The sequence below is a fragment of the Rattus rattus genome, chromosome 8 (genome assembly GCF_011064425.1).
Source record: "Rattus rattus isolate New Zealand chromosome 8, Rrattus_CSIRO_v1, whole genome shotgun sequence".
Lineage (NCBI taxonomy): Eukaryota > Metazoa > Chordata > Mammalia > Rodentia > Muridae > Rattus > Rattus rattus.
This window is the reverse complement of record NC_046161.1, coordinates 93,267,089-93,281,666: the sequence shown is the minus strand read 5'-3', so window position 1 is coordinate 93,281,666 and position 14,578 is coordinate 93,267,089. Positions and strand designations below refer to the sequence as shown.

The window sequence follows — 14,578 nt, the reverse complement described above, 5'->3', positions numbered from 1 at the left end:
TAGAAAGCACTTCAGAACGAGAAGAAAGTTTTAAATCACTCCATCCAGGTCTGCGTCTCCTCACTGGACCATGTGGGCTCCCACGGGCTCAGCGTGGAGCCCAGTGGCTTCTCCAAGTCGCCGAGAGAAAGCAGGTGGTGGCTGCTCTGTTTTGCTGATTTTCTATGCTGGGGTTCTTAACTCTGCAATTACAAAGCCTGTGGACAGCCATCCTATATAATTTAAGGGATAATGCTTGTCTCTCAAAACAATTTCTAGGGCCCGGGAGATGGCTCAGTGGGTAACGAGGCTTGCCACCGGCCTGACCACTTGAGTTCAAGCGCTGTAAACCACACAGTGGAGAGAATCAAGTTGTCCTTTGACCTCCACACAGGCACCGTACTAGAGAATTGAGCAAGAAGCAGTTGAACACGTCAGGGGACATGTAGCATGTTTATATCTTTAGGTTTCCACCAAGATAGTCAATTCAGCACTACGGACCCTTCCTGAAGAGATGTGCTTACCCTGCAGCGAGCGCCCCAGGAAACTGTTGCCCATTGCAGAGTCAGCATATTCCAGGGGACGAGAGGCACAGGACAGGAGTTCAAAGACCAGATAACAGCAGCAGCATTAGTCACAGGTGGCTTTTCTCCCTGTGAAGCTTCTGCGGCTGTCTCCCCACACACCACCGAAGGCAGCCATTACCAGAGGATCAGAGATGGAATGTCAGCAGAGAAGTAATTTGCCACTCTGGATTTAGACTTGTGTTATAACTCAAACCCACACAGAGTGATTTAAGGCTGATCACGTAGATCCTCTGGACTCTCTTTATCTTCACTGTGAAAACAATACAATATTGTCTGCCTTTTCTTCTGCCCAGGGACAGTTTGAAGGCTCTGATCATATTCTGGGAAGTATTATTTTCCATTTGAAAGTCAAGTAATTGCAGGCACTGGTATTTGTGGGTTGAGTCCCATTTCGAGCGTCTGTCATCTAGTCTTCGCCATTCACTAATACCGGTTGGTAGGCAGCTGGGTACCTTTACCATATTGACCCATTCTATGTTGAACTCAGAATGCTCATTGGGCTGGGCTTTCTGGCAGCAATGACCATAGAGTGACTCTCACACACTCAGAAAAACATGAGGAACCCAGAACTGGACCCCGGACTCCCTCATCAGGAGCATTTGTGGTCCTTGGAGGAGGTGACTGGGAAGAAAGGACATCCTGGCTCTTGGGTACCATGATCACTCTTGCAACCAGGATAGCACAAGACCCCAAGTGAAGACTTTGTGACCTGTGACCTCATTGAATCCCCGCAGAGTCCATGAAGGGAGGACACTGGGCTCTTAAGATTTAGCTGGCGGGATCACCATTCTGAAAGACTAAATCACTTGCCCAGGCCAATGAATGGCAGAGGCTGGGTCCAAGCTGTGTCTCTTTGGATCCAGACACCAAATGTTTAACCATGTCTGGCCTCTGTTCACCCCAGAAACTGTAGTAATACCTGATCTAAATGCTAAACACGAGGCAAAACCATGAATATGGCAGTGAATGCCTGCCCACACCCTTCTTCTCATTGTTGGTTAGCACACGGTCCCTCTCCAGAGTGAAATCTTTAGCGAGACACCATGTTTTCATTTTAACGTTACCTACACTTATGAATAAGAAATAAAAAATAGGATCTGAATAAAAATCCAGCCCAAGTGACTTGAAGCTGGGGTGCAGCTTTAGACTGTACAGAAGTTGCATGGGGACATTCTGAGGAGGCAAGTCTCCCAGAGAAATGCTTGGAGAAAGGGCTGGTTACTCCTGAGAGGCAGGCTGGCTTCTGTAGAAGGTGCTGATGGAACTTCACTCCAGAGGAGGATTTGAATCATCCCCAGTACATTCATCCTTCACAGATGGGCAGATCAGTCAGTCTCTCCACAAACCAATGTGGTGCTTTTATTTTAGGTGTTTAGAAGAAAATGCCATAGGGGGGGAAAAACATTCTTGGCAGGTTGGGAGGTGGTTAGAAATGGAGTCAGGAGCAGCCTGGCCCGTGGGGTGTGTCCTACTTTGCTTCTCTGCCGCTGTGCTAACACACTGACCACAAGCAACACGGGGAGGAAGGGCTTGTTACATTCAAAACCCTACAGTCCTTCATAGAGGGAACTCAGGCATGAATTGAGGCAGGAGCAGAAGCAGGACTCATGGAGGAATAATGCTTCTTGGCTTGCTCTCCCCATGGATTCCCCAGCATTTTTTCTTCTCCTACCCAGGACCACCTCTCCAGTGGTGACACAACCCACAGAGGGCTGGGCCCTCCCACATTAATCATTAATCAAGAAAATGTCTCCCGGTCATGCCCACAGATCAGTCTGATGGAGGCAATCCGTCAGTTGAGATTCCCTCCTGTGCCTAGGTTTGTAGCAAGTTGACAGCACCAATCAGTGCTCCTCCCTGGCATCACTGGCTATTGATGGATTCTGAGCACATGCAAAAATGGCGTACCCATCCATATTGAAAGGAGATAACAGATGTGGGTGTATTGTGTAATCTATTCAGTAGATGCTCAATTAAAAGGGGAGCTCCTCATAGTGCTGAAGCTCTGTGTATTTCACATGTGGACTTCTGAGGCAGAGAATGTGGCTTGCCAGTACCTATGCTCGGGCAATAACTAGCCCAGACCTCAGGTACTCTGCCACCTTTCACCTTTCCTCCAGTCGCGACATTTCAGTGTTTAGGGCGTGCTCTAATTCATATAGAATACAACTCAATACCCTTTGGGGAAGCACTAAGACAGAACTGTATGGACAGTAAGCTCCTGGCAGCATGGCTCAGGGCCCACTGATTGAACTGTCTGCAGAGGCAAGATGCTGAGGTCGTACGCTGTAAAAAGAAGGCTTATTCTATCTGATGAAAATCTAATGGGAAGCACATCTGTGCTTGGAACTGAGTCTACAGTGGCAGGAGAGAGCAATAATGTAGCCTGGCACGGTGAGGGTCACTAGCAGGCTTCCTGGTGCCAGATACTGTGTGTGAACTTTAACCCCCACTGACCCCTATGAGGAGAACATGGTAACACACAGAGCAAAGCTTGACAGCTCAGAAAACACAAAGGCGCCTGAGAGTTTGGGAGATAGCAGAATATGCTGGTCATTCAGCTCTGATTTTTGAGGTGTTAATGCTCCCCACTGTTAAAGTTTTCATTACTTAAATATTAGGGGAACCTCTAGAGATTGGGGGGGGTGTCTTGTGCTTGGAACCAGAGTCAAATAGCAGAGTCAGAAGGCTATACTATACACACAGCCACAAAGTTCAAAGTTGTGATGTATAAAGCCATATGGTAATACATTTGAATTCAGAGAATGCTAATTACATCAGAGGGAGGGAAGGTCATAAGGACATCACCTTTGAGGAAGGGAATTTAAGCAGAAAACAAAGGGCACATGCATAAGTGTGGGCTTAGAGAGAAAGGAACAGAAGAAATGGTACTTAAGAAACTTTGGGGCATGTTGGACTTGCCGTGGAAAGGACATAGAGCTCTGTAGTCCCAGTGGCTTTGTTTAGCATGAGTGAGTGACTCCAGAGCCTAAGGCAAGGCTGGTCCTTTGGGTCTCCTGAGCTGTACTGAGGAGTTGGGAGATTTTCCTTAATGCATCGGGAAGCTATTAGAGAGTTTAAGCCGGGGAGTGACATGGCCTGATTTATGTCTTGAAGAGATGGCCCTGGCTGCCATGGAGAGAATGGATTGGAGGGGTGCAGGTGCAGGAGGCCGTTACAGGTGATGGATGACGATGACTTGTTTGGAATGGTGGCAGTGGAAAGGGAAAGGAGTGGACGGCTTTGAGATGTAATTTGGAGATGAAATCGACAGGGCTTGGCAAGGAGAGAGCAGAGCATTCAAGGGAAGAGATGAGGAGGAGGGAGGAGCAGGAAGAGGCAGCGGAGAGCCGAATACTGGGTGCTGACAGAGGGCTGACAAGCCGTCCGCCATGCTGTCTAGGCTCCCGATTAGCCACTGAAGCCCATCTTGATCCTGATCTCCTTTTTGTCTTATCGCAGCAAAATGACGGACAGTTCACCGTGATCCAGCTTGTGGGGATGCTGAGGGGCATCGCTGCTGGCATGAAGTACCTATCTGAGATGAATTATGTGCACCGGGACCTGGCTGCTAGGAACATTCTGGTCAACAGCAACCTGGTGTGCAAAGTATCTGACTTTGGCCTCTCTCGCTACCTCCAGGATGACACCTCAGACCCCACCTACACCAGCTCCTTGGTGAGTCTTTGGTCCACTCAGGAAAATCATGGCTTGAGTCCATGATGGCCGAAGATATCTTTGGACCTGTAGCTGAGCTTTTTCCCTACCTAGGGAGTCATACTGGGCACCCCATCCGTGCAGTAGGAGTAACAGTGGTCAGTGTCCAGGTAAAGATTTGACCACAGCTTATCAGAAGGAGCTGCTGTCTACTTGGAAGCCACTGTGTTCCTCAGCCAGTAGCACAAACAGTTTGGAACAGATAAATTGGGAGAATCCAAATGGGGAAAGTGACAGCAGCAATGTCTTTCATAAGGACGGAGCTCCAGGCAAAGCTGGGGCTTCCGGTCCCCAGTTGAACTGGGCATTGCATCATCAGAATCTGGTTTGGCGGTTTCCTACCTTGCTTCCAGGGGGCTTTAAGTAGCACTTCCATTCTGAGTGCTGAAACCTGATCTTCTGTCAGCCTCCCCCTCCACATCCTGAGCAGATCTAATCTCTAGCCCACTGCTTCCTTCACACAATCCCTCTTGGAACCATAATATGTTCAAAATAGAGTTCCGGCTTTCCTCTCCAGGGTAGCTGCCCCATCTCACCATCTCCATAGCTGGCACCATTTAACAAGAGACGGAAATAGGAGAGTCACCATTGATTTCTCCCTGTGCCTCAACATCCCATCCTTGGCGATACTTGGTTACTCCTAGGAAACCTATCCCCACTCTTCCTCCACTGCCCCTCAATCCTATTAGGCTGCATTCTCTTTGTCCTAGACTGCTATAGTGGCTGTCTAGCAAACATCTTCATTTTTCATTTACATTCTTGGCCCAACAGTATCTTTGACTGCCTCCCCATCTGCTTTAAACTTCAATAAATTGAAATGTACAAATTAAAATAATACAGAGAAGCAAGTGCATAAAATATTTGGTAAATGTCAGCTCCCCCCAGGGTAGGAGTCTGTAAACTTTTCATTAAAGAGTCATCTGGCTAGTAGTTTAGGTTTTGTTGGCCAAGAGGTAAAATGAAGAATTATGTAAAGAATTATGTAACCATCTGCAGTATGGCCCTTTGAAAAGTGATAGAAATTGTTGTGATCTCCTAGGCTACAAACACAAGACCAACTGGATTTGACACTCGGGCCAAAGTGTCCAGCCTCTGCCTGGAATCATCCTTGTTGAATTAGATGTGTCTCCTTTCACATTTCTCCTTGACCACACTATACTCATTTCTCTGAGTTCTTGTGCTCCCCATGGGATTTTTTTTTCCAGTTTGACTTTCTAACGCTTAGTGAATATTCATACTCTCCTGGGAGTGTGTCTGACACTTAGCATCAGCATCAGCAATGGAGGTCACCAATCTTTGAAATTATGCTAATTCAATAGCAAAATATGGGCACCTCACATTATCTAAATTTGCATTTTTATATAGTTGCCAGAACTTATTTTTTCTCTCATCCATTGTGTCTTTACCCAATTTTTCCCCATTGGGTTGCTGGTTGGTGTTTATGTTGGGAATGTTACCCCCTGATGGTCTATGATAGAGTTGGGTGCCCACCTGTTGTAGATCTAACCGATGGCAGAGCTCTTTGGCTTGTAACATCGTTGAGATTCAGTCAACAACGTCTATTGTTTCACCTACATCTTCCTGGGATTCTGATTTGCTTTTAAAGTTCTCCTCACACAAAGTTATGAAAAGTTTCTTGGATTCTTAACTATTAGTGCATTATGTAGATGTTTACCCAATATGTAAATCCTTCATACACCTGAAATTACTTTGCCACAAGTTTATTTCAGAAAAAAAATTCAGATGTAACTTAGTACTTTATAGACTTTGGCCAAGAATATCCATATATACTTCCGGCAGACCCCAGAAGGAGTAGCTTGCTTTGTGTGCATCACCATCTAACTCTGGCCTATTCCTCTTTCTGGGTGTCATTTTTGGTTACACATTCCTTTTGTTTCTGCACATGGTTGTGTGCTCATATGAAGTGCAAATTTGGAATTTCAACAGATGTGTAGGGCTGTATCACTCAAACTTCCGGCAAGATAAAGAATCTAGTCATTGCCCCAGGAGGCTTCTCCGAGTGACTCTCTCCTCTAATCAGTCCCCACATACCAGACACACTCGGGTATAATCACCACTCTGGGTTTTTGAATGTTCGTATTTTTGTGCATTTATGCATATACTTTTATCGGGATTTTGCAGTCAATCTAGGTCCTCATAGAACTGGTTGTCTTTCCTTGTATCGTGCTTGAGAGAGTCACTCTTCTTGCTGTGTGCACTAGGACTTTATTCTATTGAGCCAATTGTTTAGTTTTCCATTATCTTGACAGGTGCTAGGAATATTCTGGAACATATTTTTTAAATATAGATCGGAAGGTCATATCTTACTTAGTTTTATCAAGGTAAACAATTATGCCGACTCGTTCAATATATACTTTATTTCCAAAATATTACAACATCCTTGACATTGAATTCTTTCTATCAACTGTTTGACTGTTGATTTGTTTATGCAGCGTCTCTTCATATTGATATAGTCATATAGACTTGAGCAAATATCATAGAACAACGTTTTAATGACAGTCGTACTATTCAGGAGGAACAAGTTATCTTCCATTCTTTTCTTCAAAACATTTTCTTGACTAGTCTTAGATCTTTTTCCTTTTTAAGTAAAATTTAGAATCCCTTTGTGTCTAGGTCCAAACACACACACATACACATACACACACACACACACACACACACACACACACACACACATTTGTATTCACAGCTGGTCCTTTGAGTAGATTAGTCCTTTGGAAGGATTAACACTTCAATGGTCCAGGGTCACTTAAGTAGCGATGGAGTCAAATATAAAAAATGCATATACCTTACAGTGTACCTTACAGTAAGTTTCTTAGGGAACCCGTCCCACATCATTTTGCTGTACATATTGCTTATATTGTCTGCTGTGATTTTATAAATGCTTCCTCTACATGATGATCCTGTTGACTGTGGACCTCAGAGTCTTCAGGGACATCGGTTGTACAGTCACGTGACCCTTCAAATTTCACATGCCATTTCTTCTCTTTACCTTTTCCTAGAAATAGAAAAAAAATGACCATATTTGCTGATTAAATAGATTATGCCTTGGAAATACAAAGAATTTATCCAAATGATAAACATTTATTAAACATCTTCAATGTGTCAATACCGTGGCACATAAGCATATAATCAGGATCAAAATAGATGATACTGCTTCGCAATGCACAGAATTTAGTGACAGCATGGGCATTCATCAGACATATTCTCAATGATGGCACAGCTACCTGCTGCAACAGAAATCAATAAACAAAACAATGTGCTCTGATATAATCTAGGGGGATTAATCCAGGGAGGAGGAGATGGTGTCTCAACAGATCTGAAGAAATCAGTCAGCTTTAGTCAACATAGGCTGCTGAGATAAAATGCTCCCAGCCAGATAGCTTAAACAGCGAACACTCATTCCTCCTGGTTCTAGAAAAAGCTAGACTGTCTGAGGTCAAGATAATATTCTGCTGGCGCTCTTGGTAACGACCCTCCTATTAATTGTTTGTGCATTTGGGAAATAGAGAGTCCTCATCAGACGTCTCACAGTTCGTAAGGGTTTTAATCCACCCTGGGGTCTGCCTCCTTCCTCATAGTCTCATTCTAAACATATGTATCTTCAAAAAGCCTGCTTCTAAGTATCCTCCCACTGGAGATTAGGACGTCAACATGTTACTTTGGAAGCACACAGAGTTTAGCATTCTTCTCTCCCAAAGGACCATGTCTCATTGTGCTCCACACAAGCAGAGGAGCAGTGTTTCCAAAGCACTGTGGCAAGAGGGACAATTAATTATGTTAGAGAAGAAACCTCCATTCCTGGTCATGGAAAATGAGGAAACCGCCTAAGAGCTCAAATAGTGGTAGGCTCTCTCAGACCTCTGTGATAGAATTCACAGTATTGGGATGATGGAACACCATTCAAGGGGTAGAAGGGTGTGTGTGTGTGTGTGTGTGTGTGTGTGTGTGTGCACGTGTTTGTGTTTGTGCACACATGCATGCCCAATGTATGTGTTCACAACCTATCACCATGTTCTATCACCATGGTCCAAAGGTGATAGATTTGCCTTTGAGAAAACTAACCTGGCTCCCCTCCTCCACTTGCCTTTTCCTGTGGATTTCTTCCATTCCTCTCTTTTCATGTATTAAAAAAACAAATTTCAAACTTCCTTTTTACATTCTTTTACCAGAACACCCCTCAACAGGTCCAGCAAAGGTAGCTATCAGAAGCTAGTGGAGGTCAACACCCAAAAATGAGGGCTTTACTGCCCCAGTGGGTGATTCCAAAGCTATCGGGAGAGGAAAGGATGAGAGCTGGATGCACTGTGGCAGTGTTGAGCTTGAGCCGTCATATCTGTGTGAACTGGGAGACAGACAAGTAAACAGGGTGGGGCTGCATGGACGCAGCCGCATGCCTGTAGCAAGAGGACACCTGGCTCTCCGATCTTGATTATTTTTATCTACCCCAATTCAAGCAACCAGGACTCGCTAGAGACATGGCTCCTTCCAGAGCCTCAGCAGGGAAAATGAGACGAGTCAGCACACCTTTCCCCGTGTGTGTCAAAAAGAGAGAAAGCACTCAAGTCATGATGAGGCTATAAAAAAATTCAAAATACTCAGCTTGAAGCACCTTCTAATGTCTAAATCTGAGGTGATTTGAACCTTAAAATACACAATACAAAATGACAGCAACAGATTACAACCTGTCTAAGAAGATAAATAGGATAGGCCTATTGAGTTCACACTAATAGAACAAGAGAATGGTTCTTTATCCCAGGGAAGAAAGCGTTATTGGAGTATTATTAAAGAACTACTAATTGGCAACTATCAATTAATGGTTATTTCTGATGGAAAGCATCATCGGATACTAAAATCCGAGAACCTGGAGAGAGGAGTAGAATTTTTACCTAGCTTCAGATTGTCTCTTTCCAAATACTGGTTTAGGGGCTGGGGAGATGGCTGTGTTGCTAAAGGACTTACTGAGCACGCAGAAAGACCTGGGTCTGCTCACCAGCACTCACGTAAAAGCTGTGTGTGTCTGTGCACACTCAAACCCCAGTGCCAGGAAAGAGTGACCAACCAGAGCCTTCTGGAAGCCAGGCTGCAGAATCAGAGGTCCTTGTAAGAATAAAAAACTAAGGCAGAGAGAATGACTGAGGAAGATGCTTACAGTCAGCCTCTGACCTCACATGCTGTGCATATGATTGTGCATACAGGCAGACACACGGAAACCCAGTCCTCACTCAATAGAAAAGCAACAAAGAAGCTAAGTAGAGAAGGTTAGGAAGCATGTAACCGATGCTTGGTGACAAGATTGTATACTATGAGTTACCTCATGAGAAGATACTGGGTACATATAATTAAGTGACTGGTCTGTAATCTGAATTCAGAGAGAGGGGGGGAGGGAGAAAGAGGAAGAGGAAAGGGAGAGGGAAGGGGAGGGAGAGGGGAGAGGGAGAGAGAGAGAGAGAGAGAGAGAGAGAGAGAGAGAGAGAGAGAGAGAGAGAGAGAGAGATTGTGTATTGTATTTCTCTGGTGTCCAAGCACGCCCCATGCTTGGTTTCCTAACCCTCACTAAGATGTACCTAGGAAAGCTTCATCCCTCCAAAATTTATCCCAATTAAGGTTTTCTAAGTTTCTTGAATCTGTATATCTGTGCTTTTCACATATTCAGGAAAATTTTATCATATTTCTGCCAAAAAAAAAAATCTATTTCCTTTTCCCTCTGCTAAAGCCAGACTTCAGATTCTGTAAACGTTAGTGCTATGGCGCCTAATTAATTTGTTTCTGTGCTTTGTAATTACTGGTTAAGGTGTTTCATCTTTTGATTCACTAAAGGCATTTTCCTTTACATCACTGAGCATGGCTACAATAGTTCCTTTGAAGTCTCTCTTTTCCTAACACTCTGTCTTTAGATTGTCTCTTCATTGCCTTTTTCTTTGTAAATGAGCCGCATTTCCCTGGCGCTCTGTACACCTAGAAATTTGGGGTGATAAACATTGTGAATTTCATGCCATCGAGACTAGTTCCTATTACACAATCTGGAGAGTCAAGAGATTTAATTGAGTAGGAAAACAATAACTGGTTATAGTTGGACTGCAAATTGTACCTGCATCTCAGCTCTCAGTTCCTGAAAGTTTTAGTCTGTCTTATACAGGTAGCACTTAGGGTCAGCTAGAGAATCAGGCCTCTTCCTCTCCAGTTCTGAAGACCACTACCCTCTTGCCCTCTATTGGTTCTTCCAACTAGAAATAGGGAATGTTTTTTCCCATTAGAATTTTAGCATTGAGCAGACTGCAGAGACTGAGGTTACCCATAGGCAAAACTGCAAAACGTATAGCTTTATGCAGTTCAGTTTCCAGAAAGTTCGGGGAGTCTTTCCTTCCTTCCCCTCCTTTCCCTCTTATCCCCTCTACTCCCATTCTCCCTCCCTCCCTTCTTTTCCTCCTCCTTCCCTCTCTCCTTTTCTTCCTTCCTTCTTCCATCTTCCCTATTTGTGTCTGTCTTCAGTTATACTCGTTATTATTTCTTGGAGGGTTTACTTATTAGAAGCATATCCACCCCATATCAAAAGTGGAGCTTACAGCTTCGTGCCCCTAATTTCGGTTTTGCAAGACAGTATTCTCAAAGCTAACCCCCCCCCCACTGCCCTTCCAAGCCCCCGTTAGCATCATCATCTTCTAATTCACCTGGTGTTCCTTTGTAAGTGAAGACCTCATTAATAGCTATTAGAGTTCTCTAGTCTTTCCTCCTAGGCCCTCATCCTTCATCTGGCTCTCTGACATACTTCTCCACCCTACTCCTTTTCTCTGGGTGTTTGTTCTCCACTTTAAATTGCTATTTCTAGCCCCAGGAGCATTTTCTTCCCAACAGGCTCCCACAATAATGAACAGATAAAATTTGTTCCTTTGTGCTTCCTTATTGCAATAAATTCACTAACCTAGGAGAGAGTTTCGAGCAGCTACTGATATTTCTGCCTGTTATGACGAAAAGAAAAACAAGATAGGCTGGGCTCTGAACGCCTGTATGGGCTACACACGCAATTTCTTGGCAGGTTTATGTCTGTGTTCTGTGATGTGTGTCCCAACAAATACCCCTATGCACTGTGGAAGACCAGTTCTCAGTGCCTAACCTCACAGATTATGGGCTCATGATACCTGTTCTGTCTAATGTCACCACAGTAGAAAACAGCCCACACATCGCAGGAAAGGTGCCATGCCTGTGACAAGTGTTTTGAGTTTCGAGTTTCAATACTCTCCCAAATCTGATTTCCGCCCTTTAGCAGCTGACATTGGTGTGTAGAATTCCAACAGGATCCTAGGGACTCCTCAGTAGGGCTTTATGCCAAGGGAGCCAAAAGTTGTGTCCCATTCGGCATGATTTCTTCTCTTCCGATGTGTTGGAAAAGGCCCCACCTATCCCATAATGACCGCAGTCTTCCTCCTTGGTATTCAGGCGGGTTTCTTCTGCTAAAGTAGTGTCAATGTTCCTGTCCTACAGCACTCCTCCTGGGCTGCCTCTCTCAGAAGTCTCCAGTCATGCTCCTGCCTTCTGCAGGTCCCACTCCCTCAGGGCTCTCCTGTTTCATCGTGAATTGCACAAAGTCTTCAAAGTGCTTCTGAGCTCCCTCAGCCCTTCGCCTTTGCTCTCCTTCCTCTGGTCTCCAGCAGCTGCTCCTCCCACACTCTATGTTCCTGTCACATCTAAAGCTTGCCTCCTTCCAAGCCTGTGCCTTCCTTCTCCTGATCCTTGACTTCTCTTCTGATGTCGGCTGGCGCCTGCCCTGTCTCTGTCTCCATCTGTGAACGTCAAGAGGAGCTGTTCCCAGGGCATCTGTTCCTCTGGGCAGGAGGCATGAGCTGTCTACTGCACGGTCTTCCCACTGCTCTTATCCTTCCATGATCCCTGTGTCTCTTTGGTGCTTTCTCCGGTACCCCCTTGCCCTGTGGCTGCCCCTCTTTTCCTGTACTGACTGACTGCCTACACTGCTCACACATTATACCTGCTCCAGAGTAGTCCCATCTGCATCAGACTCATGCCCTGAACTCAATGGGCGTGAAGCACAAGAGTCCATCTTCCCCATGGAACCAAGGACATTTGCTGTCATAGCACAACCCAAACATGCTCTGTAGATGCCATTGCTCCTCTGTGATGAACTGGTCGTCCAGTTACGGTGTGGGCAGCAGCAGCAGCGGCAGCAGCAGCAGTGCAGCTCACTATTTCCCTTGCATTATCCATGATCCCTATGAATTATTGCCTTAGCTGCCACCTTCATCTTTGTAGTTGTGTTAGTTGTTGTGTCAACGTAACTGAGACCCGGGCTGGCAAGATGGATCAGTGAGTGGGTGATTATCTTAAGACCTGAATCGAATCCCTGGAGCCTATGTGGCAGAAAGAACCAGCTTTCACAAGCTGTGCCCTGATTTCTATTGTGCACATACACATGAACACACACACACACACACACACACACACACACACAATATACAAACAAATACAAGTTAAAGCTAAAACATAATATTTTTTTATTACTTCCAAGAACTAAGTTTGCTTACTCTAGTAGTTGGTCTTAAGTAGTGCCCCCCCCATAATATATTTAATACTGAAAAGGCACCGAAAATAACCAGAAAATCATCTCAAAGACAATTGTTCCTGCAAGCTTTTCAGGAGAGCTCTCCATCTGTTTGCACTTTATTGCAGTTCTTAATGAAGTTGTTTCTGGCCCAGAATAGTGTCACATACCTTTAATCCCAACACTGGGGACACTGCAGAGACTGAAGCAAGCAGAGCACAGGTCCAAGGCCACCCCGGGTTACAGAGGAGGCTTACGGAACCCAGGCTGTGACCTGCATCCTTGAGGAAGAGCAATGTGTGTGGCTTTGTGTCCAGTGGTCCTGTCACAGCCTTTTCTCTCCGTTTCTGACGGTTTTACATCTAAATCACACTCCTCCTCCCTTCTGATCTGTGGCTTCCCCCACGAGGCCCCATTCTGAGTAATTTCTAGCTCTCCTTTCAATCACTTGGCTTGGGAACAAGCTCCGTCTCTTGGGTAGGTGGGAAAATGGAGAGGAAGGATGACAAGCAAAGAAACAATGAGGAGACCCTTTAATTGCAGGCGGAATCAACCCGAGTCCTGGTCCCCTGGAAGTTCTCCTCTAGCATTAATTAATCGGAGAGAAGAATAATTCAAATGTCATTCTGCCCCATGCTCTGTCACTCAAATCATTCTTCCCTGGGCAGTTCTTGCCTCTTCCTTCCTCAGCTCTCTCCCTGGGTCACTCTGTCAGCAGATGCTCAGATAGGGACAGCAGGGCCCGACTGGAGTGCCCTTTTGAGAAATACTCAGCATAATTATTCTTAGCAGGCCCTGTATATTATTAGCCGGGGCAGGATCAGTATGGAATTTCAGAGCCTGAGCCACGCAGTGCCCAGGGGCTAGTAAGGTTTCTCATCCAGAGCCCCCTGCTCTGGGCCAGTGCATATATAGTATGCAAAACCTGGAGTGCAGAGCTAGGACCTCACGTGCATGTGATCATATGGGAGTGCAGCCTTTCCTAATCACTCTCCAGTGAAGGCAGGTGCATCCACTAACACATTCAAGCCTAAGAGGTGACACAGTTCTGGCCCAGGCCCTCAAGTACCATTCTAAGTCAAAGGAGGGGCTGGCGGATGGTTCAGGCAGAGAGCACTTGCCTCACACGTGTGAGGACCTGTGTTCAATTCCCAAACCCATGTAAAGAGGCTACACATGCTGACACATATCTGTAATACCATTTCTGGGGAGGGAGAAACAGGAAGATCTCCCGGGCTCAATTTCCTGCCATTCTTGTGCAATTTATGTCAAAATAGATGGATGGTGTTCTTGAGAATTGGCACTCGAAGTTGTTCCCTGGCCTACACAGGCAGGCACATGTGTCAGTACATATGAACCAGCATAAAATGCACACACACACACACACACACACACACACACACACACACACATTCACACATACTCATCTGCATACAAAACAGATATAAAATAATTATATAATCCATACTGTAATTATGACTGTTTGATTATGTTGTAATTATGACAGATTATGATCAGGGAGACTATCGAGCATGTATCACTCAATCCTAAAAGAGGAATCCCTGGGCTGAAACCCAAAGGTAGGAGAAAGTAGGGTACCATCTAGAAGTGGGCATTCGTCTTGTTCAGCTGGTATATGTGGGAGTGAGGCTGTAAGGAGCCTGTGTGCAAGTACCAATGGGAAGAAACAGCTGCCCCATGGAATGAGCTGAAGAGAACA

At 45.2% G+C, this 14,578-nt stretch overlaps 1 protein-coding gene across 1 annotated transcript in view; it reads left to right on the top strand.

Moving 5' to 3' along the window:
- Nucleotides 1–14,578, top strand: part of Ephb1 (EPH receptor B1) — a 433,582-nt gene that overhangs the window by 387,029 nt on the left and 31,975 nt on the right. Inside the window, exon 12 of the mRNA XM_032910279.1 lies at nucleotides 4,029–4,244. Within this exon, the coding sequence (XP_032766170.1) occupies nucleotides 4,029–4,244 (216 nt within the window). The remainder of the gene's footprint in view (nucleotides 1–4,028; nucleotides 4,245–14,578) is intronic.